The 24,398-nt window shown below is 45.8% G+C and overlaps 1 protein-coding gene across 1 annotated transcript in view; it reads right to left on the reverse strand.

Annotated features, from left to right (window-relative positions):
* Nucleotides 1-9,265: 9,265 nt before the first annotated feature.
* The window catches only part of SCN10A (sodium voltage-gated channel alpha subunit 10), an 87,909-nt gene continuing 72,776 nt past the window's right edge, over nucleotides 9,266-24,398 (reverse strand). Inside the window, exons 21-26 of the mRNA XM_072650705.1 lie at nucleotides 19,856-19,913; nucleotides 18,382-18,519; nucleotides 17,391-17,491; nucleotides 15,688-15,958; nucleotides 13,016-14,243; nucleotides 9,266-9,485 (exon numbers count right to left, since the gene is read on the reverse strand). Of these exons, the coding sequence (XP_072506806.1) occupies nucleotides 9,266-9,485; nucleotides 13,016-14,243; nucleotides 15,688-15,958; nucleotides 17,391-17,491; nucleotides 18,382-18,519; nucleotides 19,856-19,913 (2,016 nt within the window). The remainder of the gene's footprint in view (nucleotides 9,486-13,015; nucleotides 14,244-15,687; nucleotides 15,959-17,390; nucleotides 17,492-18,381; nucleotides 18,520-19,855; nucleotides 19,914-24,398) is intronic.

Genomic DNA, 24,398 nt, shown 5'->3' on the forward strand with positions numbered 1-24,398 from the left:
CAGAGCAGAATGGAGGGAAAGGGGACTGTCGCTTCTCCCTTTCTGGAAGCTATGCTCCTTACAATGCAGCCCCAGGAATTTATCGTTACATCACTTCATCAACTCATATTGACTGGGCAGGACACTAAAACCCCAAGATTTTACCCCAGTGTTTAAAGGTGGTTTATGTCCCTGCTGAAGGCAGTGTAGTCCAAAGTCCCCACCCCCTCTGCTGGCTTCTGCAGGAATAGCTTGAAGGATGAGGATTGTTGGGGCTTTCTCAGCCCTCCTAAAGCCGACACAAAAACATCAGAAAACACAATGTGCTTTGGTGCTGCTAACATGCTGCCCTGTGCTGGAGTGGGGCCCCCATCTCTCCTTTTTCCCCCTGACATTTCCTTCTCTTGTTCAGCTGCCTTGGAGATGAAGCTTGCTAAGTGCTTTTCTCCTGGCCAAATCTTTCTTCCCACAATAACAAAGCAGAACCTGTCACATCATTGGATGAGATTTTGGTAGGGAAAATGTATTCCTAACAGCTCCATTTCATCCTTAGCAAAAGGAAAGGTTTCACATATCATTTGGAATTAAAAGCTTTGGGTTTTAATACTAGCTCTGCCCCTTACTCTCTCTCGTGACCCCAGGCCTCAGTTTTCTCATTTGTGTGAAGTTATTAGATGAGTTGATCTTTAAATGGGCTTTCAAATCTATGACCCACAGCTTCTGGGTTTGATTTTGACTTTTTGGTATATTGCCCAACTCCTGCTCAGGTCAGATCACTGGAAGACTGTAGGCTTCTCCCTGATGCTCCCAAAGGGTTGTCTTTTCCAGGGTCATCTCATGAAGAACACTGTCTGGGAAGCCTTTTTCTGGATTATTATAGTCTGAGTCTAACTCGCTAATCCCTTTATGCCACAGTGAAACAGGGGTCAGATTCCCTCTACAAGCTCAGGAAGTTGGCACTGAACTGCATGTGCCATGCGTTTCCCAGGTCAGAGCCCTCCTACTCCTCTGGCCAGAGGGACTTAGTGCCCAGCAGGGATTTAGGAAGCCCTTTCCAAGGGTGTAAAGTCTAGCCAGCCTGATGCTCAGCTGCTGTGAGTTTTCCAAGGGACCTCAGTCATCCTACCCAGATGGCTCTGGCATCCATGGGAGGCTGAGACCCGGGAAACCTGGGGGAAAGTCCTTTATGTTTTTCAAGGGCTGTGGTGGGGCTGGGGGTGTGGTGACAGCATTGTCATAATGGTTGTTCCTGAGCAGCCACTTAGAGGAATGAGATGTGCTCCCAGCCTCAATCTCTAGTCAGTCAATCAACAAGCATTTATTAAGTAGATACTTTATACCAAGCCCTGAACCTTTGCTCTGGCTTGCCCCCTGACTAGAATTCCCTTCCCCTTCTCTTCTGACTCTTAAAATTCTTTTTTTCAAAGCCTAACTTATGGGCCAATTGGTGTAGGATGCCTTTCCTGCTCCCCCTCCCCTACTGCCAAATAATCTTGGGTTTGTTCTGTGAATATGTCTATGTGTACATGTCCCCTCTGACAGACCACAAACTCCTCAAGGACAGTGACTCTTTTATTTTTGTCTTTGGATCCCCCATGTCCTGCACTGTGCCCAGCATTGGTCACCTGCTCAAGTCATGGCAAGGCTGGCCCTGGGCATATGTCATCACTTGCCCAAACTCCAGATGTCAAGCAATTGTGTATTTGCAAACTGGAGAGGAAGCTACCATCACCCGAATCACCCTCAGCAGAAGGCCCCTTTAACCTCATATCTGGCTGGGCGGAGGATGGGGTAAGGTCGGGGGTAGGGGGCAGAACCTGGTCCTCAGTCCTTCATATCCCTCAGGAACTATGAGAGAGTCCAACGAGGAGAAAATGAGTCTGGTGACTTTGCATAGCCCTCCCTCCCTCAAATCAAAGTCAACTGCAAGTCATGTCATCATTTACCTGATGTCATGGTCCTCTTTGAAAATGAAGGACAAACCACAACCATGAGGGAGCCCACAAGGAGATAATGGTGCCCCCTCCAGGACACATGAGCTCAGGGATGGTATGGTTGGGCTAGGCTGACATTGGTACTTTAACGTGATCACTCTGAATGACCTGGATGGAATGTGGTGAGAATAGTGGAAGAGTATGACTTCAGTAGACATTTGCTCCCAAACATCTTTCTCCCCCCGCTTCTCCAAAGCATGAACTGAATAAGTTTTGCTCCTGAGATTCTAGACTTAGAGGTGGAAGGACCCTCAGAGGCCATAGAATCCAAACCTCTCATTTTGCAAATGAGGAAACTGAGGCCCAGAGAGATGGACTCATACAGGTGGGAGGAAGTAGTAGATAGAGAAGCCTTGTTCCAGGAAAGCTGATGCAAGTCAGGAAGGCCCCACACAATCAGAGAGTCTCAGAGTTGAAGGATCATAGGGTCACAGATTTAGAGCTGAAAGAGACCTCAGTGACTCCTCATTTTATAGGTGAAGAAATTGAAGCAAAGAAAAGTGAAGAGTCTTGCTCCCTCAGGTAGTCGGTGTCAGAGGAAGGATAGGAACCCAGTGCTCCGACTCCTCCACCTAAGCACTGAGAAACATTCCTACTCAACAGTTACTCTCATGGTTAGGAAATTTTCCCTTACATCACACTCGAAACTGCTTCTTTGGCTCCCTGCCATTCCTTGACCCTACCTTTGCCTTCGAAAGTCAAAGAGAACAAGTCAAATAATTCTTTGAGGTAATAGGACTTGAAGGCAGCATCCTCCCCCAGCCATCTTCTTTTGTCCAGGCCAAATATCCCCAGCTCCTTCTATTGCTTTGTCTAAGACCCAGTCTCTGGGATCCTCTCTGGCTGGTTGCCCTCCCTGGACACTCTCCTTCTTCTCAAGGTAAAAGGAGAAGAGAACACCCTTAAAAGGTTCTGTCTGACCTTTAGCATGGGTAGCTGGTCTGGTGCTGACCCCCCTGAAGCAGCCATAAATGAAGGAAGAAAGGAGGGAAAGAAGGAAGAAATAAAGAAAAGAAAGGAGGGAAGGAAGGAAGGAAATAAAGAAGGTGGGAAGAAAGGAAGAAAAGGAAGAGAGGTAGGGATGAAGAAAAGATGAAAGGAGGGAAGAAAGGAAGGAAATAAGGAAGGTGGGAAGGAATAAAAGAAGGAAAAATAAAAAGAAAGGAAGAAAAGGAAGAAAGTGAGGAAGGAAGGGAGGGAGGGAGGACAGAAGGAAGGAAGGGAGGCTTTTCCTTTAGAGTCAGGTCTCAGTTCTCTGGGAGCAACTCTTCTCCCCACTATAAACTGTAAGAGGTGTCCACTTATATCCCTAGCTGGCTGTGAATACAGGATGCTGGTGGGCAGAGCTCAGCCTTGACTTTGGGCACTTAAGTCTATCCCCACCCCCTACAAACTCTGGCTGCCTTATTGAGCTGGTATCCATTTCTTCTGATAAAATGGAACTACGGAAGGCAAGGTCTCTTTTGCTTCTGTCTTTGTATCTTCAGCAGCTAGTACACTGCTTGGTACATAGCAGGCGCTTAAGAGATGATTGTGTCTGTGTAGCTGGTACATATGTACCACCTAGAGAGCTGCCTATTCTCTCCCCCCACCAAAGTTCGTCATTTTTCTGGTTTTGCTCCCATGATTTCTCAAAGTACATTTTCATTTGTGTTGATGGTTATTTAGATTTTATTAATAATAAGCATTTTGGCTTATTTCCTGCTGATATCTCCTTTCTGGAACATTGGTCTTTGCCTTCCGGGCTGTCTAAGCAAACATGGGGTTGAGCCTTGCAGGCGCCCCAACCCCACCCCCTCCCTTCTCCCGGTGCCAGTGCCCTCGGCCTCCCAGTTGACTAGCCGTTGTCAGTCCCACCAGCCAGCCCCTCTACCCCCAGTGGTCAGCTCCGGGGCCAATTCCAAGCTGGAGGCAGGAGGTGTACTGTGAGTGGGAGGCAGTCCCCGCCCTCCATTCTCCTGTCACTGTGCACCGGAGAAAGCTGCCTCCCTGAGTCCAGCCCAGCTATTGGGAGCCACACACTCCCCAGCTCTCTCTTTCAAGGGCTGATGTGTCCTTAGAGGGAAAGCAACTGTGTCTCCTTCATGCTGTTCTGACCTTTTTAGGTCTTTGGCATCTAGCAAAAAAGTAATTCTCCTACACAGTCAGTGTGCTGCTGCAGAAAGTGCCCAGACTCAGAGGGTCTGGGCTCCAATCCTGTTTCTAAACCTACTTCCCTCTGCCCTAGGGGCAAGTCCTTTTACCTCTCTGGGTCTTAGTTTCCACACCAGTGAAAGCAGGGGCTAGATTGGTTGATCTTCCCTCCTCTCACTCTCTTCTAAGCCCTTTACAAGCTGACTTCCAACCTCATCACTGGACTGAAATCTCTCTCTCCAAAGTGAGCAACAAACTCTTCCTTAATTGCCAAATTGAATAGCCTTTTCTGATTCTCAATGCCTCGGCAGCCTGGGACTCTGAGATCACCCTCTCTTCCAGGGAACTCTCTCCTCCCTAGGTTTTCATAACCCAGTTCTCTCCAGGTTCCCCTCCATTTGTCAGGTCATTCCTATCTCAGTCTCTTTTGCTGGATCTTCTCTCCAGAAGGTCCACCACCCTTGGGTGTCCCACAAGGCTCTGTTGTGACTCCTCACTGGTGAAATAAGTGATCAGCAACCATAGGTTCAACTATCATCTCTCTGAAGATGATTCCTGGGTCTATATGTCCAGCCCCAACTTCTTTCCTGACCTCCAGTCTCTCATCACGAGCTGTCTCTTGAACATCTTAGACTGCTTAACCCATAAGCATCTCACACTCAAAATGCACAAAATAGAATTCAAGATCTTTCCCTCAAAACTCTTCCCACTTCTGAATTTGTTCATTGTTGTCAAGGACACCACCTTTCTCCTAGTCAGTCGGGCTCAGAATCTCAGGGTCATCCTTGATTTCTCACTCTCTCATCCCCGTAGATCCAATCTGTTGCCAAGTATGGTCATTTCTACCTTTACAAAGTCTCTTGAATATGTCCCCTTCTCTCTCTTCTGACACCGCCATACCTTGCATTCTAGTGCTGTCTACCTACCCATTGTTACTTCCTCATGACATTTGTTTTCCAACTCCGTGCCTTTGCCTTGGCTCTTGCCCATAACTAGGATGTTCTGCCCACCACCTTTGCTTCTGGGCTTCTCTGACTTCCTTTGGATCTCAGATCAAGCATCTCCTTCTGTGGATGGTCTGCCCAGGTGTTCCCCCCCCTTCTACCACTATTGGCACTTCCCCTTTGAGATTGCTTTTTGTTCACACAGTACATTCCTTATATATACATTCTTCCCATCAGAATACGAGCTCCTTGAGGTCAGGGACTGTGCTTTTGCCTTTCTTTGTATCCCCAGTGTTTAGCACAGTGCCTGCCACTCAGATACTTAATGACAGGCTGACTGGCCAAAAGATTCCCCCTTCCTTTAGATTTTTCCTTGAACGTCAGAGCTGGAGGGTCCTTAGAACTCCCTCTCTCTGCACCACGACCCATTTTACAGAGAACAAAACAGAGGCCCATATTGACAAACTGACTTTGCCAAGGTCTCCCGAGGTGTGAAGAATTTGGAGGCAGAGTCTTCAGGGGCTCCCAAGGGCAGGGAGTCATGTCTTTCTCATAGACTGGAGGCTTCATTCTCTCTCACATACTCAGTAAGCACTTGATATTTTTGTTAATTTGAATTCTCTTGAATTTCTGAAGTGAAATAAAATTAATTGGGTCTGGAGACCCTTTCTCCTTTATCAGATGAGAACATCACTTCCTGCCTCCTCCCCCAATTCTCCATCTCAGGCTCAGCGTTGGCATCCCGATTCCATTTTCTTCACTCCCGCCACTTTGGGAGAGGGGGAGGAGCAGTGAATAACCCTTGATGAGAATGAGTGTTCTCACAGCTTGCTCCTCCACAGTGAGAAGGGCTAGAAAGGTAGTCTAGTTAGGGGAACTGGGGGCAGAAACGGGACCTCTGGGCTCACAAGAGGGTTGGTTGTAAGTTTTTAGTTCTGCGTTTCTTCTGCCTTCTCCCTCTGCCCGTGGGCTCCCTTCTCCCTTTGCTGAGATTTTTTTCCAGGACATTCTTTTTGAGGAAAGACCTAGATCAGAGATGTACTGGATTTGGCCACCATCAGTACTTTCCTCCCTCCTCTGCTCTCCCCAATTTCCATCACCCCCACAAATGTTTGTTGACGACCTGTCAGGAGAGGGGTAGGATTAAAGTATGTGGGGCAGATGCTCCCAGAAAGCCATGGAGGCCTCCCACCCTTACCCCAAACAAAGGGCTCAAGTGTCTACCTTAGATTTGATCCCTCAGCCCTGTGAGTGTGCTCCAGCTCCCAAAGACAGTAGAGGGCAAAATTGAGTCAGATGCCTGCTGTCTCTGCCTCTCATCCTTGCTCTTTGGACAGCAGAGGGCTCGGCAAGTCAGGGCCAACTTCCTGCTGAAGCCCCCTCCCTACCCCAAGGCCTGTGTGAAGGAGGCCTCCTCTTCCCCCTTAAGCATCTTCTTACTGCCTTGGGCACCCCCATCCCGCTCACCTTGCTGCCCAGTGCCCTGATGGTGATTCTGATTCTTTCTGTTTGGTTCCATGATTTAGACCATTAAGATTCTTAATAATGAGAGGCAGTATGGATAGGGAGCTGGTAGGCTTAAATACTCTCTGTGATACATACACAAGTTGCATGACCCTGGTTAAGTCACTTAATCTCTCAGGGTCCTAGAAAACTCTCTAAGACCATATAAAATTAATACAACATCATTTTGAGGCTGATGCAGTTGCCCTGGGGGATCAGGCAAGGTCTCATGGTAAGAGTTTGGACTTAAACTGATGCTGGGCATTCTAAGAGGTAGAACTGATGAGGGAGTGCATTCTAGTCATGGAGCACAGCCCATACAAAAGGCACGATGGAGCACTATGGGTGAGAAATAATACCAAGGCCAATTGGGCTGAATTGTAGAGTGGATGGAGAGCAATGATGTCATGATCCTGGAGAGTTAGCTTGGGGAGCAGGCCTTTGGCAGCTGTGAGAGACAGAGCACAGAAGGAGAGACCAGACCTGAGGAAGTCAGACCTGGCCTGGGGGGCCATGGGGGCTCTCGAGGAGCTTCCGATCTAATGGGAGAGAAGACAAGCAAACAGCTGTGTACAAACATATGTACAGGGTAGACTGGAGACAGAGGAAGGTAGCAGCATGAAGGGGACCAGGACACGCTTCTTGTAGAAGGGGGGATTTTAGCAGGGCCTTGAAGGAAGCCAGGGAAGCCAGGAGGTAGAGAGGAGGAGGAAGGAGAGTAAGCCAGGCATGGGAGAGGGCAGCAAGAGAACATATCCAGAGCTGAGGGATGGAGGGTCTAGTGTGAGGAAAGACCCAGAGGCTAGTGTGCAGCACAAACCTGTCAGGTGGACTGTAGAGATCTTGTTCAAATGGATGGTTCCTTGTCCACTCAAGTGTGTCCTGCCCTCCCCCGCCAAGAATCTGATTCCAGAGAAGGAAGGATGAACACAGATGTCTCCTGTCTCAGCAAACTTTAACACAATGTCTAACTGCCTAGCCCTGACTTTTCTTCAATCCCTAGAGGAGTGGAGTCCTGCTCTGGGCTAGGCCCTGATGCCGGTAGAAGATTAGGCAAACTGGGGAAGGGAAGACAGCCAAGAACTCAGTCCCTCTCTGAAAATTACTTGATGGGACACACTGACTTCAGGAAAATTAACTTTAATCATTCAGGAGAACAAATGGGCTGCTAGGTTCCTCCTGGGGAATGGCTGCATTCCCAGAGCACAGGCCAGCTCAGGGGGCAGAGACCTTGGCAGGCAGATCCAAGGAAAGGCTGCACTGAGATCATCTTGTGTGTTCCTTGGGAAAACAGGCCTGCCTACCTGGATCCAAGGAAGCTGAGAGCATCTGTAGGATATGGTGACCCTTGGCCTCCACATTCCTCAAATCCTTTGCTCACATCCTGTTCTGGGGAATCTGACTTGTTATATCATCAGCACCTGGACAGCTCAGCTCTGTGATTGTTGGACTGAAGGTAGCTAAGGCTGCAGAATGAGTTATGCTACAGGTGAACTCCTTGGGAGCCCTGAAGGTTAATTCTCAACTGACCAGCTCCTGGATGAAAAGATTCACCATCGACTGGCCCCTTCTTCTGGCCTCTGACTGCACAGGCTCTCAATTTACTCTTGGTCAGCATCCTAGGGGTTTACATGAACCCATGGTCCTAGCAGATGCTTCCCAGACCTTTCCTCTAAGATGTGGCTAGCCTTCCTTTAGTTCACAATCTCTCACTAATAAAGAACCAGAACTAGGGCCGAGTAATCAGTGCTTTGCCTCAGGGTATTGGATTTTCAGGGTGATAATGGCATCCTTATCCTACAGAAACAAACATGTTCAGCATTGAGTTTGGGGGATATTTTAAAACTATATCTGTGATTTTATTTGAATAGGGAAACCTTGGGGAGGAATTTCTTTTCCCAAAGCAGGTCTGCCCCTTCTCTTCCACTTAAATTTAGGGGGTGGGGGTGGGGGTAGGGTGAAATTGCATTCACACAGGGATTGGGACTGATATTTCACTGGTAGAGGGAACTCCCAGGTGAGGAAACTCCCTTCAACAAATGCAGGTCAGCACCTTCTCTGCAACCTCTGGTCTTAGAGAATTGCCTGGAGCTCTAGAAGGTTAAATGATTTTCCCAGGGTCACACAGCTGGGATGTCAGTTAGTCAATCAATAAACATTTATTAGGCATCTAGTATGTACCAGGCACTGTGCTAACACTTGGGATATGAGCAAAGGCAGAAGATATGCTTGGTCTCAAGAAACTCAGTCTAATAAAGGAGACAACTTGCAAACAGGGATGTGCAATTACATTATAGACAGGATAAATTGGAGACAATCAGCAGAGGGAAGGCACTGTAAATAAAGGAGAACAGGGAAGTCTTCCAATAAAAGGTGGAATTTTAGCTGGGACTTGAAGGAAGCCAGGGAAGTCAGGAGGTAGAAGATGAGGAAGGAAGGCATTCCGGGCAGGGACGACTGCCAGAGTACATGCTTGGAGTCTGGAGATGGAGAGTCTTGCTTGAGGAACGGTCAGGAGGCCAATGTTGCTGGACTGCAGAGTAAGTACTGGAAGGTGGGGCATAAGGTATAAGAAGGATGAAACGGAGGGGGTGGAGGATGAAGGGCTTTAAACACTAAACACTTAAACACTATAAGATTTTATATCTGATCCTGCGGACAACAGGGAGCCCCAGGAGTTTATTGGGAGGGGGTTGTTGATGGTGATGGCAGTCACTCCATCAGACCCATCAGTGGGAAGACCACTTTGACAGCTGGGGAGAGATTTGGGGCCAGCAGCCCAACCAGCGAGCTTACTAGTGGTCCGGGGGGAGAGGAAGAGGCTTCTCCATAGCCCGGGTTGGCGGCAGGGGCAGAGGGCAGAAGAGTGTGGACACGAGCAATATCATAAAGGTAAAATGGACAGACGTTGGCAGCAGATGAGATCCGCAGGCTGAGGGAGCCAGTGAAGGAGGGAGCCAGCTCCTGGGAAGTGCTTGGCAAACCTTTAAGGGCTATGTGAATACTCCAGATGTGTGTTATTATTATCCATCATCCCCTCATATCTGGAACATTCTGCCTTCTTGTCCTGCCTAGAAAGAAATACAAGCTCCCCTGCCGGGCATCCCCAGGTCTGACATTGTCAATAGAGTTGCCAAGCAAATGTAAAACAGGGGACCTCCTGTTCTGTCCTCGTTTATAAATCACATGTTCACGATGGCCTGGGCTGGATAAATACGCAGTAGATTGATCTGTACTTCATGACTTTAGCTGGAAAATTTTCTTCTGTACTGCAGGAGACTGGCTTTCTAGTTCAAAAAACTAGAAAGTTTTTTCAAAGCAGATTCTGCTCTGACATAAAAATTAAATCTCCCAGCTACACTTGGTCTGGGGTGGAGAGATCATTTACACCATCTTCCTCATTTCATAGCTAAGGAAGATAAGGTCCAGAGAAGGGAAGGGAGTCATCTGAAGTCACCCAGCAAGCGAGCAGCAGAGACAAAGCTGAGGCCCAGGTCGCTGACTCTCATGTTAGAGGCATGACCCAAGGCTCGTATTCAATCTCTTCTCTTTTTGAAGCAATGCCATGGACTGGGAAACAGTCTGGGAAGTCTATATCAGGCTGCTCCTTCACCCTTATGTTATTAAAAGGGCAGAGAAAAGCAAATTAAAGAAATTAAAAGGACAGAAGATGGTATTCTTAGGCGAAGAGCAGGAACAAGGCATTTGCATATCCCAAGCAAAGTCTGGAAATGATCGTCTCTGAGTGTGACTTCATGGAAGGCTTCTAGCCCTCAAATGCAAGGTGAAGTAAAACAGCTCAGCTATCTATCTAGCTGGTCTTAAAAATTTGGGCATTTACAAAAAGTCACATTAAGAAGCATTCTCTCTTGCTCCTCCACAAATATTGTGCCATAGGAGACCACCCATACTTTCCACCCCTAGTTCCAACTCTGCTTAGACATGATGAATGAGCAAGAGGGAAGGAAGGGGTGTTGGGAGTTATCTATGCACACTGGGAATGTTGGGTCCTGAATCTGGGGGCAAGCTGAAGTAGCAGTACTCACTGGAGAAATTTATGCTAGATCAGACTGGCACACTGTGAGGTGTAGGGGGTCCTGGAATTGCTTCCCTCTTCTTGCCAAGATGCTCAGTATCCTACAATTGCCCCATGAGAGTCCAAGGTGAGACTGGATGACTTCCCCTCCCTGCACCCTGTCCTCCAGGGGTTGAGAGTGGGACTAACATCCCAAGTCAGTTTCAAAGACCTTTCTGCTGACCTTCGGTGATGCCCTGCTCACTGGCTGATGATGACAGTCAGAGGACTGAGGGCTTTCCCAGGACTCTGAGTCCCTGCTGTCCACAGCTCAGGCTCAGGGAAGAGCCAGAGGCCATTGGCATTCAATGTGTGGAACAGAAATTCCTTGAATGTAGTCTCTGGTTTTTTGGGATTGCTTTTGTTTTTCTCTCTCTGATATCTACACAGACCCATGTACATTTTTTATTTTTAGGTCCCACTTGTCCTATGTTGGGAATTCCTGGTGTGGAAATGTGTTCTTCTGATGCACATAAGCAACTCATCCATAACATAGAGCCTTAGAGAATTGTCCAGGGCGCTGATGAGTTAAGTGGCTTGCTCAGGGTCATAAAATCAGTATGTATCAGACATAAGTAGGACTTGAACCCAGGTCTTCTTGACCCCAAGTCACTATGCTATAGGGTCATTCGTAGTAACCATGCATATAGTAGTCTTACACATCTCCCCTGATAGAATGTGAGCCCCCTGAAGGGAGGCACTTGCTCATCTCTGTTTTTATATCTCCAGAACCTAGTCTAGTATGTGGCATACAATAGGTGCTTAAATGCTTGTTGAACTGAGTATGGTTTCCCCCATCCAAACTGAGTATTGGAATCATGGGATCATGGCTGGGAACAACCTCAGCAGTCATCTTGCCCAGCTCACATCCACAGGTATCCTCATCATACCTGGCAAATGGTTATCTACTTGTGGGTCTAGAGGTAACCTAGGGCTGTGATTACAACATTGGATTTGAAGAAGGGAAGATGATCTTGAATGCTGCCTCAAACAGCCTTCTATAAATAATCATCCCACATATCATCCCACATATATTTGAAGGGGCTGTGCTCCACCTTTGGAAGCAGCCATACCATCCCATTTTTGGACAGCTCTGATTATTAGGATGCTTATCCAGATGCCCAACCTCAATTCACCTTTTTGCTGGAAGAAAACTTGCAAACCTGTCATTTTACATGTGAGAATCGAGACCTAGGTAGGTAGACAGAGTAACAGGCCTAGGACCCTCGTACCTGATTCTGATCCTCCCATGCTTCCTCGATGTGTGACCTTGGGCAAATTCCTTAATCTCCCTGATGTTCAGGTTGCTCATATAAAAATCAAGGGGCTGAGATTACAGGGAATCTAAGTTTTCTTCCAGCTCTTTTTGCAGAGAGACACATTTTGGCTTGATGTCAGAAATGTCCAGAGACTTAGAGCAGCAGACCTATGCTCCCATCGTCACTTACTCCACCTACCTCAAGAGCGATGAGCAGTAATGACTGGCACTAATTTAGTTGCAAAATACTAATGGCAGAGGAAAGGAAGAGGGGTGTTAATGACAAATGTCAACATAATTTCTTGAAAAAATTATGCTTTTAAATAGGATGTTGGTCTTGACAGTAAATCGCTCTTTAAAAGCATTCACTTTAATAGCTATACCCATGTCCTTTTACAGTATCTTCAGTGAGTGGTACATTGGGCCAGAGGGAGTGACACTGGATCTCTAGCATGCAGCCATGCAAAGTTCTAATTAAGGTCCCTGGTCTCTTCAGGTGATGCTCTCTGGCCTGGCTCTGTGCTCCAACATGCTGGTAATCAGTCCAGTTCTGAGAGTTTTTCTCATGGGAGTCCCTGCTCCTCTTGTGTCCCTATCAGAGAAGGGGCAGAGGAGAGAGGAGGAAACTCCTGGTGGTCTCTGTGACAAGGTTAGAGGAATACATTTCTTCATTCTTTTTTATTCTTTATAGGAGTATTGGAATGCACTCCTGGATTCCACCCTGCCCATGATGTATATTGAATCTTGGGGCAGGCAGATCAAATGGAAAAATAATAAAGTTAAGGGTCTAAATTCCCTCTCTCCCTCCTCCCCAGGATTGTGAGAAATTCAGTTTCAGTTACCAAAACTGAAAAAGAAAAGAAGCTGAAAACAGCAGTGCCCACATGAAGGTGGTGCTTCTGGCCCTCTCCTGGCAGGCCAGTTTCTCCCCCAGTAGGGATGGGTGGCCCTGACACATCCACATGCTCTTTCCCAGGCCCCCCCCTCCCCCTAGGCCTTTGGCATGCATTTATAAGAGATGGGCTGAGCCTGTGGGGCTATCTGTGGTCAGAAAAACAAAACTGAGGATGCATCAAGAACTGTGCATGAGTTTCTGCTGATCAGATTTCAGTCTTATCCAGAGTTCTACGTTGATGTCTTCTCCAAGTCCTGAGATAGTTGATCGTAGGTAGCATCTTCCTCCTTTTGGCGGGTGTTAGATGTATCCAGCTGGCCTTCCTCACTGAGCCCTCTGGTGACACTGTCATAAGATGGGGGGAAAGACATGGTCGATGCAGTTTCCGACTTGTCTGGAAGCTCACTGTTTTCCTTCATCATGAATTCAAGCAAACCTTCATCTTCAGTGGCCCGCTCACAAGGACGTTCACCTGCTTCGTTCGGACATGCAGTGGTGACCTGTCGTAAGGAGTGGTGCATGAGATAATTTCTGTAGGCCCTTTGTATGATGGCAGCAGACACATTTTCTTGTTTTGATCTCAGAGTAGTTGCAATTGGTTCATAGGAATCTTTAGAAGGATTAGCAGTCATGAACTTTTCCTCCATTTGGGCCTTCAGCGTGTCCATATCGCCAGATTCTCCCAGTACTCTCTTGGTAAAAGTAAATAAGATGTCTAAACAGTGAATCTTGTCCCCTGTGACCAAAGGCAGGTCCATCTGGAGCAGCACATTCTGGTTGGGTTTTGGAATGCGCAGGGGTCCCGTCAGAGCATCCGCAAAATCGGAAAGGGCTGAAAATGTGATGAACTGAGTGGCCTTCGGGTCGAACTTCTCCCAGGTCTCGTAGAACATGTCGAAATCGTCCTCGCTCAGTGGCTCAGCGCTCTCCTCTGTGGCCACGTTGAAGTTCTCGAGGATGACGGCGATGTACATATTGATCACGATGAGGAAAGAGATGATGATGTAGCTGACAAAGAAGGCGATCCCTATGGTGGGGTTGCCACAGTCTCCTCGGGACTTACTGATGCTTCCTGAATTTGGGTCACAGTACGGGTACCCGGTGTTGAGGATGGGGCTGAGGAGCCCGTCCCAGCCAGCGGACGTGGTGATCTGGAAGAGGCAGAGCATGCTGTTGGCAAATGTCTGGAAGTTGAACATGTCATCGATCCCAGCCTCCCGCCTCACATAGGCGAAGTTGGCCATGCCGAAGATGGAGTAGATGAACATGACCAGAAAGAGCAGCAGGCCGATGTTGAAGAGGGCAGGGAGGGACATCATGAGAGCAAAGAGCAGCGTGCGAATCCCCTTGGCCGCTCGGATCAGCCGGAGGATGCGGCCGATCCGGGCCAGGCGGATGACTCTGAAGAGCGTAGGTGAAAAGTAACCTTCAAGAGACTTCATAATGCCCGAAAACACCAAGCCTTTAAAGGAAGGGGAAAGAGGGATTTTAAATCTTTAAAATTCCAGGATCCAAATCAGAACCACGACAACATAAACTGTCATCTCTCAGTCAGTTCCTTGACTGCTGTACTCCTTCCTTCCTTCCATCCATCCTTCCTTCCGTCCTTCCTTCCTTCCTTCCTTCCTTCCTTCCTTCCTTCTCTCCGGTACAGGGCCCTGCACATGGTGGATGCTAGATAAATGACTGTTCACTGAGTGGCTTACTGAATTCTACTTAGATACATCTATTTACAATTTAGAAAGAAATGCCGAGGGTGTCATAGTGAACTTGGATGCTAGTTCTTGGAGAATTTGCATAGCAACCATTGTCCAGTGCTCTAGAAGCTCTTTATTTTTCTTGAAAATGACTTGGGGGAGATTCCATTTGGGACTAATGGAAGCTAGGGAGACTGGAGACATGAACCCAGAGAAGGAAGCATGAAGGATTTCCAGGTAGTTTTCCTCCTCTTCCTCTTTCTCCAGGTTAAATTTTGGAGAGGAAAAACAAGAAATTTGGACGTTTTTGTGGTCATGGTTACAATCTGAACTTGAACTGGGGGAAATTTTACATGATATAATATACATTTTTATACATATAATATATTTTTAATATAAGACTAAATATCTTAACAAGTCGGGTCCCAGTTTTCCTTCCAACAAAATAATGACTCTGGAAAAAAGCCAGTGACTATGGCAATAAATACAGAGTTTTCTTGCCTCTCTCCAGAAAAACACTCAAGAGAGTCTGAGACATGGCCCCTGGTTTCTTGGGTTTCATCTGGGAGGGACAGCTGGAAATACAGCTATTGTCTACACAAGCTGGTCTATCTCTGCATTGTACTTTAAATGAAGTACAGCTGGCATGCCCATAGGGGCTAACTTCCCATAATGCATGGTGTCAAAGAGTATTACTTATTGGGAGAGTTTCTCAGGATTATGTAGAACAGTCTCTTTTCATTTTTAAGGGAGGGCTAGACTTGCGAATTCATTGGTACAGGGAATCTTCAGTGAGGAAGCTCCCTCTACCAATGAAGATGGGTAAGTGCTCTGTAATGTAGAGTTGCAGATAGTTGCCTGGGACATTGATAGGTGAAGTCATTCGCCCAAGATCACACAGCTGATATATGTCAGAGTAGACTTGAACCCAGGACTTCCTGACTCTGAAGCTGACTCTCTAACCACACTCATGCCACACAATTTTCTATAACAAACTCCAAAATGGCCTTTATTAGTTATCTCATCGAGAAGATTGCGATGGTAAGGACATGTGTGAGGGACCTTGAGGAGAGCCATTCTTGGATGAATGTATGAAATTCAAAGAAGCACTGCTTTGTGACTTCCTCATCAGTTTCGAAAGTCCCCCAGCTGCCCACTCCACCCAGATCATGAGCCCAGGACTCCCCCTTTTTCCAAGTGATCACTTACTTGCAACTGAGAGGATCACAACAATTAAATCAAAGATGTTCCACCCATTGATAAAATAGTAATGTCTCAGGGCAAACATCTTTAGGACACACTCTGCTGTGAAGACAGCAACAAAGAACTGGTTGATCCGGTTGAGGATTCTGGTCTTCTCATCACTCTGGTTATCTGTCTCTACCATCATGGTGACCATATTAAGGCAGATGAGGACCATGATGGCCACGTCGAAGGCTTGTTTGGTTACAATATCAAACACAAAGCCTTGGTATTTGTTCTGGGAAAAGGAGAAGGGGTCATGTTGGCCAGTCAATAAACTTTTATTAAGTACATAGTATGTGTTAACAATTATTAAGTACAGAGTATGAGATTTGGAAATGGGAACCATATAGCATGGTAGGATAAGAGTGGGGACATAACTAGAAATTCTGGTGCCTAGGATAAACACTTCAAAATGCTTTCAGGGAAAGACATTGTGTGTGTGTGTGTGTGTGTGTGTGTGTGTGTATGTGTGTGTGTTTGCGGAAGAAGGTGGAAGGAATGGGGATGGGGACAAGGGAAAGACCTGGAACCCCAGGACATGAGGCATCTCCTATCATGGAGGAGGAAGCCCACCATCTGGTAGCTTCTTATTTATTGAATTAGTCTAGTTAACTCAGTCCTGCACTCAGTTGTATCAGCTAAAGAGAAGTATTCTCTCTGCCCTGGAGCAAAGGTCTGGTCATCTTCACCTTCCATAGCCATTCTGACCCCCAGGTTGTGCTGATTCTTCCATCACAGAACCTTTCCATTCCAATAATCACTACCTAATCTAGTCCTTCACTGTCTCCTACCTGGGTTATTGCCCTGGACTCCTAACTGTTCTTCTGGCCTTCAGTCTCTTACCCTTTTAATCTATGAGGGTTAGAAGTAGGTGTAGTGAAAATGATGCTGATTTGGGGGTCATTGGGATTGGGTTTGAATCCCAGATCTGCTACTTATAATTGGACTTTAGGCAAGTCACTTTAATGGAAAATATCTCCTTTTCCAGACTTCTAAAAAGAGGGGGTTGGATTAGATGACCTCTGAGCTTCCTCTTAGCTCTTTGTCTATTATCCTACAGTCCTATCACAAGGACTATATTAAAAAATAATGACAGCAGCAAGTTTGGCAATAGAAGAAGAGATTGGAAAGTCCACAAGGAGGAAATTAGTGGTCATTGTTATTGATGGTCTGGTTCTCTCTTGCACAACTGGGAATACTCTGGAGTTCATGCAGCCCTGTGGGATTTTATTTTTTATTTCCTTTGTTCATCTAAAGTTTTGCAGTTGTCAGTGGTTTTTTGTTGAGTTGGTTTCTCTGGCTAGAGGACCTGTGATGGCATCCTAATATGAAAACTTCCTTCAGCAAAGCAGACCAGGAACATCTCTGTAACTGAGAGTCTTAGGGAGTTCACTGGGGACACTGAGAGGCTGGGACTTGCCTAAGGTCGCAAAGCCGTAGGTGTCAGGTGGGATTTGAACCCAGGTCTTCCTGGCTCCAAGACTCATCTTCTAGCCACTGTGCCATATTGCCTCCCTATTGATGGCTATTAAATTTACAAGAAAATATATTGCAAGTATGTATGTATGATAATATATATGAATGATAATAATATGATGCTATGTACATATACATACATCTCTGTGTTTATATACACACATATGATCATAAGAAATCCCAGGGCTTACCAGAGGTCTTGGTATTGGTTTTTGAGGTTTCTTGGATCCTAATTTTTTCATGGCATTATAATATTTCTTCTGTTCTTCTGTCATGAATATGTCTTGGCCACCTAAGTACAAGAGTTAACATGATCATTCACAAAGAGGAGAAGCAGGGCTGGCTGACTGGATACACAAGGACAGCTCCCTCTAATTTCACGACTCAAAGAATTTAGAACCAGAAAGGATCTACGACAGCTCCTAATCTAGGCTCTAGGCTCCCCTAGAAGGTCACTCTTCCGGACAGTGACCATATTTAACTCCACTCTCTTCACCCTAATCTCAAACCCCTAATCTCATCCTCAGCTCCATCTCTAGGACCACAAGCCTTTATCCACCTGTAGATTCAAACTTTCTTTTCAAAAGGCTCATCACAGACAGCCAGGGGCCAGACCTTGTTAGATGCAAACTTGTGACGAACTTCAAAAGCAGGTAAAGACACTCTATGAAGTCTTGGGATTTGTAGCCATATATAATAGAGCCATCCCACCTGCTTTTCAACCAGGCTGTCCCCAGCATCAGATATTTGTGTTCCATCCTCATCCTAGATGGTAATCTCCATGAGGGCAGAGACTACGTCTTAAGCTAAACTTTTATCTCCTTCGCTACTTAGTCACACAGTAGGTACTTAATAACTGTTTTTTTGAGTGAATGAATGAATGAAAGAGGAGAAACAGGAGCCCAAAAAGGTCCTTTCGTGGCCACCTCTACCTCTAGGCTAACCACCTGGTTAGAGAGAAGGAATTCCATTAGAACAGGAGCTCCTTGAGCACAAAGGCTGCCTTTTGCCTTTCTTTTTATCCCCTGTAGGCAACACAGTTCCTGGCACTTAGTTTGCAGTGTCAACTGACTGTTGTTAACAGGGCCCCGGAGGGGCTACAGCTAGAGACTCAGAAAGCCACGGGCCAAGAGCACAGCACTTCATCAGAGATTCAAGGGGTTATCAACTTAAAAGAGACACTTATCTTTTTCTTTTGTTGATTGAAATTGTCAATTATGACTCCAACAAAGAGGTTCAGTGTGAAGAAGCCCCCGAAGATGATGAAGATGACAAAATAGAGGTACATGTACACATTGGCCTCCCACTGGGGCTGCTCCTCTAGCTAGGGCCAAAGAGAGCAGAGGAAGAATCAGGAGCAGGGACTGCAGGCTTGTGTGGCAAAGACACAAAGAATAGACATGGGCAGGGAGGCATCCTCCCAGGGCTGGTTGCCCAAGGCAGGGCTCAAACATGGGTCTGGAATGGAGGCTCATGGCAGTCCATGAGACAAGGTCATAAAAAGTTTGGGTTGAAAAGTAAGAAAGCACAATGAGAGGTTATGACAACGGAATGAGGCCTCCTAAGCAGAATCTTGACTGGTGGCCATTGATAGGATTCCTGGGAAACCCTGTGCCCATGGGGACACTCTGGATGGTTCCCTTCCTTTCTGCTTAGTCAACAAAGTTAAAAGATATTTTCAGATCTCGATGCTCAATGAGTCAAACTCACAGGAGGAGTCGGTAAGGGGTGCCAAGAAGGTACCTTTCTCCAAACATCTTCCCCCATTGCCCTGATATTGAGTCTGAAATTACTCCCCTTAAAGATTCATTCCTTGGCTAATTCATGGGTTTATCTATATCTCTGTCTTAAAATGCAAATTATCTTGGGGAGAGAGGAGATATATGGTCAGTTTTTTTTTAACATCTTAGAGAGAATGATTATGTCATATAGATGCAAGGGAGGTGAGAGTTGGAAAATACCTTCACCCCTTCCTGCCTTCCCCCTCACCCCTTTATGGGTACCTTCCCTCTAAGGCTCCCTTCTACCTACTCTATGTTTATCTTATAGGTACTGCTTGGTAAACGTGATTTCCCTCATTGGAATGTAAGCCCTTTGAGGCCAGGGACTATTTTTACTTTCTATTTGTCTCTTCCGCATTTAGCATAGTGCTTGCAACAGAGAAAGCATTTAAAACACGTTTGTTGACTGATTGATTGTCTGAAATGCTTCCATTAATTTCATTACATCAAATTAAGAATTTCTATCTCTGGTCTCCTCTTTTCAACAGCCCTGGGAGGACCTCCTGCAGTCAGTCTCTAATCTCTCATCAGATGCCTTCCTCCTGTTTGGGAATGGGGAGGGGTGCCAAGAGGAGACCAAAGGACAGAGGGAGCACTATGGGTTGGGATACACTTTTTCTGACACCATGATTTGGCAAGGAGCTGGTACTAGTAACAGACTCTAGGGCATGTAGGAAGGGCTTTTATGGAGATGAGGAGGAAGTCAATTCCTGTCACCTAAACCTCCCCAGTGGGAGAAAGTTCCTCATTCACTGAGAGTCTTAGGACTGCTTTTGCCATCAACTATGAGACAGAGGGATTGTGACATTGTTACAGACTGAGAAAAATGATATGAAGACATGCAGCCCCCAACATTCTGCTCCGAGGTCACCAACCCACCTTCCGGGAATCCACAGCAGCATACATGATATCCATCCACCCTTTAAATGTTGCCTGGAAATAAAGGGCAGATGGCAAATTTCAGAGCTGGGCAACAGCATGTTCCTGAAACTCCATTTTCAAATACTTTCTATCACTTATGTCCCCATACAGTTGACAGAGAGTTCTTACCTCGTGTGTCTTCATGGAAATAAACATTTTTGTATATATAAGTTTGTATATATAAGTGAAGGAACTTCCAAGGCTTTCTTTGGCTTCCATAAACCTGGTCGGGAGCCAGAAGTCTGGGTATGGTAGGGGAGAAGGTTCCTAGAGATGTGGATAATCTCTTTACATCTGGAACTCTGGCAGAACAGTGAATTCAGCCATTCTGTGGGTCTCACCCAAAGTGCTCTTTACATAAGTGCGATATAGTGAAAAGAATGCTGCATTAGGAACCTAGGGATATAGGCTCAAATCCTGCCTCTGACAGTATCAGGGTGACCTTGGATATAACACTTAAAATTTGGGGTCTCAGTTTCCTCTTCTGTAAAACAAGGGGATTGGACTAGATGACCTTTGGGATCCTGTTCAGCTCTATGTTTATGATTTAAATCCCAGATATGTTATTTACTACCTGTGTGATGTTAGTGGTCCAGAGTGATGGGTTTGGAGTTAGGAAGAACTGCGTTTAAATCTAGCCCGAGACACTAACTAGCTACGTGGCCCTGGGCAAGTCTGTTATCCTCTACTTGTCTCAGTTTCCTCATCTGTCACATGAGGATAATAATAGCACCTATCTCCCAAGGTTGTCTTGAGAACCAAATGAAACAATAACTATAAAGCACTTAGCACAAGGCCAGAACACAGCAGGTGCTAAATAAATGTTAGCGGTTATTATTATTAATCTCTGTGGGCCTCAGTTTCCTCATCTGTAAAATGAGAGGGCTAGACTGGATGACCTCTAATGTCCTTTTCCATTCTGACTTTGTGACCTAATGATTCTAGCTGATACCTGACATTTGTTTGATGGAGAGGAGGAGCCAATTTTTTACACTTATGTATTCCTAGAATGTCATGGAATAAAACTCTCATGCAGCCATAGTGTCTCAGGCTTGGCATGACTCATCATTCATTTTGGCTGATATGTGAAGAAGAACCCCCTCTACTATCCCTGACAAGCAGTGTCTCCCTTTGAAGACCGTCAGTGATGAAGAGCCCATTACGTTCCAGGAAGTACTTTCCACTTTGAGGAAATTTTCCTTATAACATGAATTTGCATAAGTCAACATAAACAGTCGATTTTTCATGACAATCTTGTAGGTACTTGAAGACAGTTATCCCATCCTTCCCAAGTCTTTTTTCCTCCAGACTAAATATTCTTGGTCTTTTCAATGGCTTTTCCTAAAACATGGCACCCAAATGAAGGACAACATGTGAAATAGATAGTCTGACCAAGGAACACTACAGTGAGGCCACTGGCTCTCTTGTTGAAAACATTGATCCAAATACTGGAGTAGGGAATTCCCATTAAGTAAACTCACTCTATCAATGCAGAGCAGTACCTGCTCTAAGACTTAGGAGTCTGTCAGGGTTGCCTGGATCACTGAGAGTTTAAATGTTCTGCCTAAGGTTGAACAGCTCATACATGTCAGAGGTGGGATGTGAACTCAAGCCTTTCTGACTCCAAGCCCATTTCTCTAGCCACTCTCTTCCATGCTGATTCTTATTCTGGACCTCATGCCTTTCTCAATGCAGCTTCAGGTTAGGTTGGCATCTTTGGTCACCATATTATACTGCTGATTCATATTGAGTTTGTAGGTCTCTGATGTCTATCCATACGGTAGCCATCTTGGACTTGTAGCAACCTACCCTTTATTCATAGCTGTTGCTTGACACTGTCCACTCTTTGCAGTCACTGGAAGGTTTCTCCTGGGGAGGAAGTGGAAAAATTTCCTCTCCATCCCTACTTGCTGGAAGTGAAAATGCTTCTTTCTTTGTCATTCTTAATAGTAGCTTAATAGTAGCCAGTTAGAGTGTCATCACTGAGGCTTAGTTGTGATGTGATGGAGTATCCTTGGTGAGATGGGCTCCCCACCTTTCCTTCTTCTGTGGGTTTCCTCAGTTTTTCTTGTGAGGCTCTTTTTGTTTGCTCAGCTGCTTTTTATTCCTAATTAGTAGAGGTCTGCTTCTAAAGTCCTAATGCCAACAGAATTTTCTGGCAGTACTGTCTGCAAGAAGTTCTTGACTGGAAATTAAGCTGACAGGCTTCTCTCACCTCTGCTTTTCTCTCGGGTAGATGGTGCACTTTAATCCTTTGACCAGGCCCCTCTGCTTCTGCCACATTACTTGGGCTTCTCAGAAAAGACAAGGCTAAAATGTGATATAGTCTATGAAAGGAGACTGACCCAGGGCACAGTTCTGAGATGTCAGGTATGATGGGAGCTTGTGCAGTAGGTAGAGTCCATAGGCTGTTTTCATGAGGAGTTGCTATCAATTATTCAGGTGCTCAGACCCTTGGCATCTCAGCTATTCCAGGACATGAACAACCATCCTCAACATGGATGTTGAGAATGTTAGGATGTTAGGATGTTGAGGAGTTAGAATAAGCCCCAGAAGTCCTGGGAGATTGTACCCATGGGGTCTTCCATTTAGGTGTAGAGATCCTAAGACCATTCATACAAGTTGGTATTTTGTTGGAGACATGGCCACCATATTTTACAGTTACCTGTATATTCCATCTTGAATAAATCCATGTGTTCTACTGATGAGTTTTCACACTATAACTCTGTCTGATGGCTATGTTTCTTTTAGTGGAGGGAGTGGAGTAGTCTGGTGTTTGAGTAGCCCATGGAGTATCCCATCCAGCCCTGCTTGGAGAGTACAGAGATATGCATCCTGAGTTTGCTGCTGCTGAATCAGGCCTAGGTAGCACAGCTGGTGTAGAGGAGCTGCTTGATCTTTTGGCTGAGATAGGGCCAGGATGAGTGGCTGAAGATGTAAGTGTTGTACAGTAGAAAGAACTCTGGACTCAGAATCTGGAGAGTCCACAATCACTAGTTGTGTTGACCTCTCTGAACACCTGTGCCCAGCCTTCCCTTTAACATGGATGTAAAGATATTTGCTTCTTGCATCTCACAGGGTTGTTGAGGTTTCATCATTGTAGGAAATGATCAGCATAGATACTCCTTTTGCTGCTCAAGAAAGATGCTGAGTTTGGAGTCCAAGGACATTGGTTCAAATCCCAGTTCCACTATATATTATATGGGTGAGTCATTTCTCTCTAGGCCTATTTTCTCCTTTGTAAAATGAGGGATTATCGGACCATAGAGCTAGAGCCAGAAAGGCTTTAGAGGCCAACCTCTTCATTGTATAGATGAGGAAACTGAGAACCAAAGAGGTTGAATGAATTGGTTGAACTAGATGGCCTTGACAGTCCTTTCTAGCTCCATATCTATGACTCTGTGGTACAGATAGCCACCTCTTCTGCAGCTTCTTTGTCTTAGAGAGATGTCTGAGTCACTGAGGCAGTGGGGCCATGCCCAGGGTCACACAACCTGTATGTTAGCTGCTGGACTTGAGTCTTCCTGACTCCAAGACCAGACAGACTTCTATCCACTGTGTAAGTCTGAAAATGCTACAAAATAATGTGAGTTAATATGTGTGTATAGACACACACAAACCACACTTCCTGAGATGAGGCATTGGCTTGATGCTGTGACATCTAGGAAAAGATAACATAGCAAAGTTTCATAGAATCTCAGATTAGAACTGGACAGGACCTAAGAGGTCATCTAGTCTAGTCCTCCCCTTGCTGTTGTCCTTCATTCTCAAAGAGGACCAAAATGACATTACTATGCTAAAGTCAAGTTTCAATGTGTCCGATTGAATTGAGGTCCAAGACCATATAGAGGTGGGGTTTGAAACTAGGTCCTCTGACTCTAAACCTGTTGCTCTTTCCTCTGTGCTTTGCCTGATCTCTTACTGATTAAATTGAATTGAATTTTCATTAATCCTTTGATTATTTTGTTGTAGTTACTGACTTGAGATATTGATGCTGCAGATTCCAGAGGATTCAGCATTCCCATGGCAAGATAGGTGATACACACCCTGGGAAACAGCATCTTTTGTACTGACCCATTGAACAAGATGATATGCTTTCTGTTCTCTAGCTTGCCACCCAGTGTCAATAAGGTAGCATGGGAAGCAGATGCAAAGCACTCAACCTTGAGAAGTTGTTCCCCATGGCAATCTATAGGAGGGGCCCCCTTGCAAGTATGAGGAGGATGGGGGGGGGGAGGTTTTCTTTCTCATTTATTCCACTCTGCTTATTTTTTAAGTGTCTTTTGCCATGGACTAACAAACCTCTGGCTGGTTTAGTAAAGCAGCATTGGTGGGGGCTCGTGATCTGAGGCTTTCAGTGAAAGCTGATTTAAAACATGCCTTTAACCTAGAAGAGCTTTCTATGTTTAGAATCTATAAAGATTAGTTAGACTGAGCTGTCCACTCTAATGAATGGCATGAGCTTTCCCTCTGCATGGATTCTCATCACCATGTTTA

The sequence above is a fragment of the Notamacropus eugenii genome, chromosome 3 (assembly GCF_028372415.1).
Source record: "Notamacropus eugenii isolate mMacEug1 chromosome 3, mMacEug1.pri_v2, whole genome shotgun sequence".
NCBI classification, from domain to species: Eukaryota; Metazoa; Chordata; class Mammalia; order Diprotodontia; family Macropodidae; genus Notamacropus; species Notamacropus eugenii.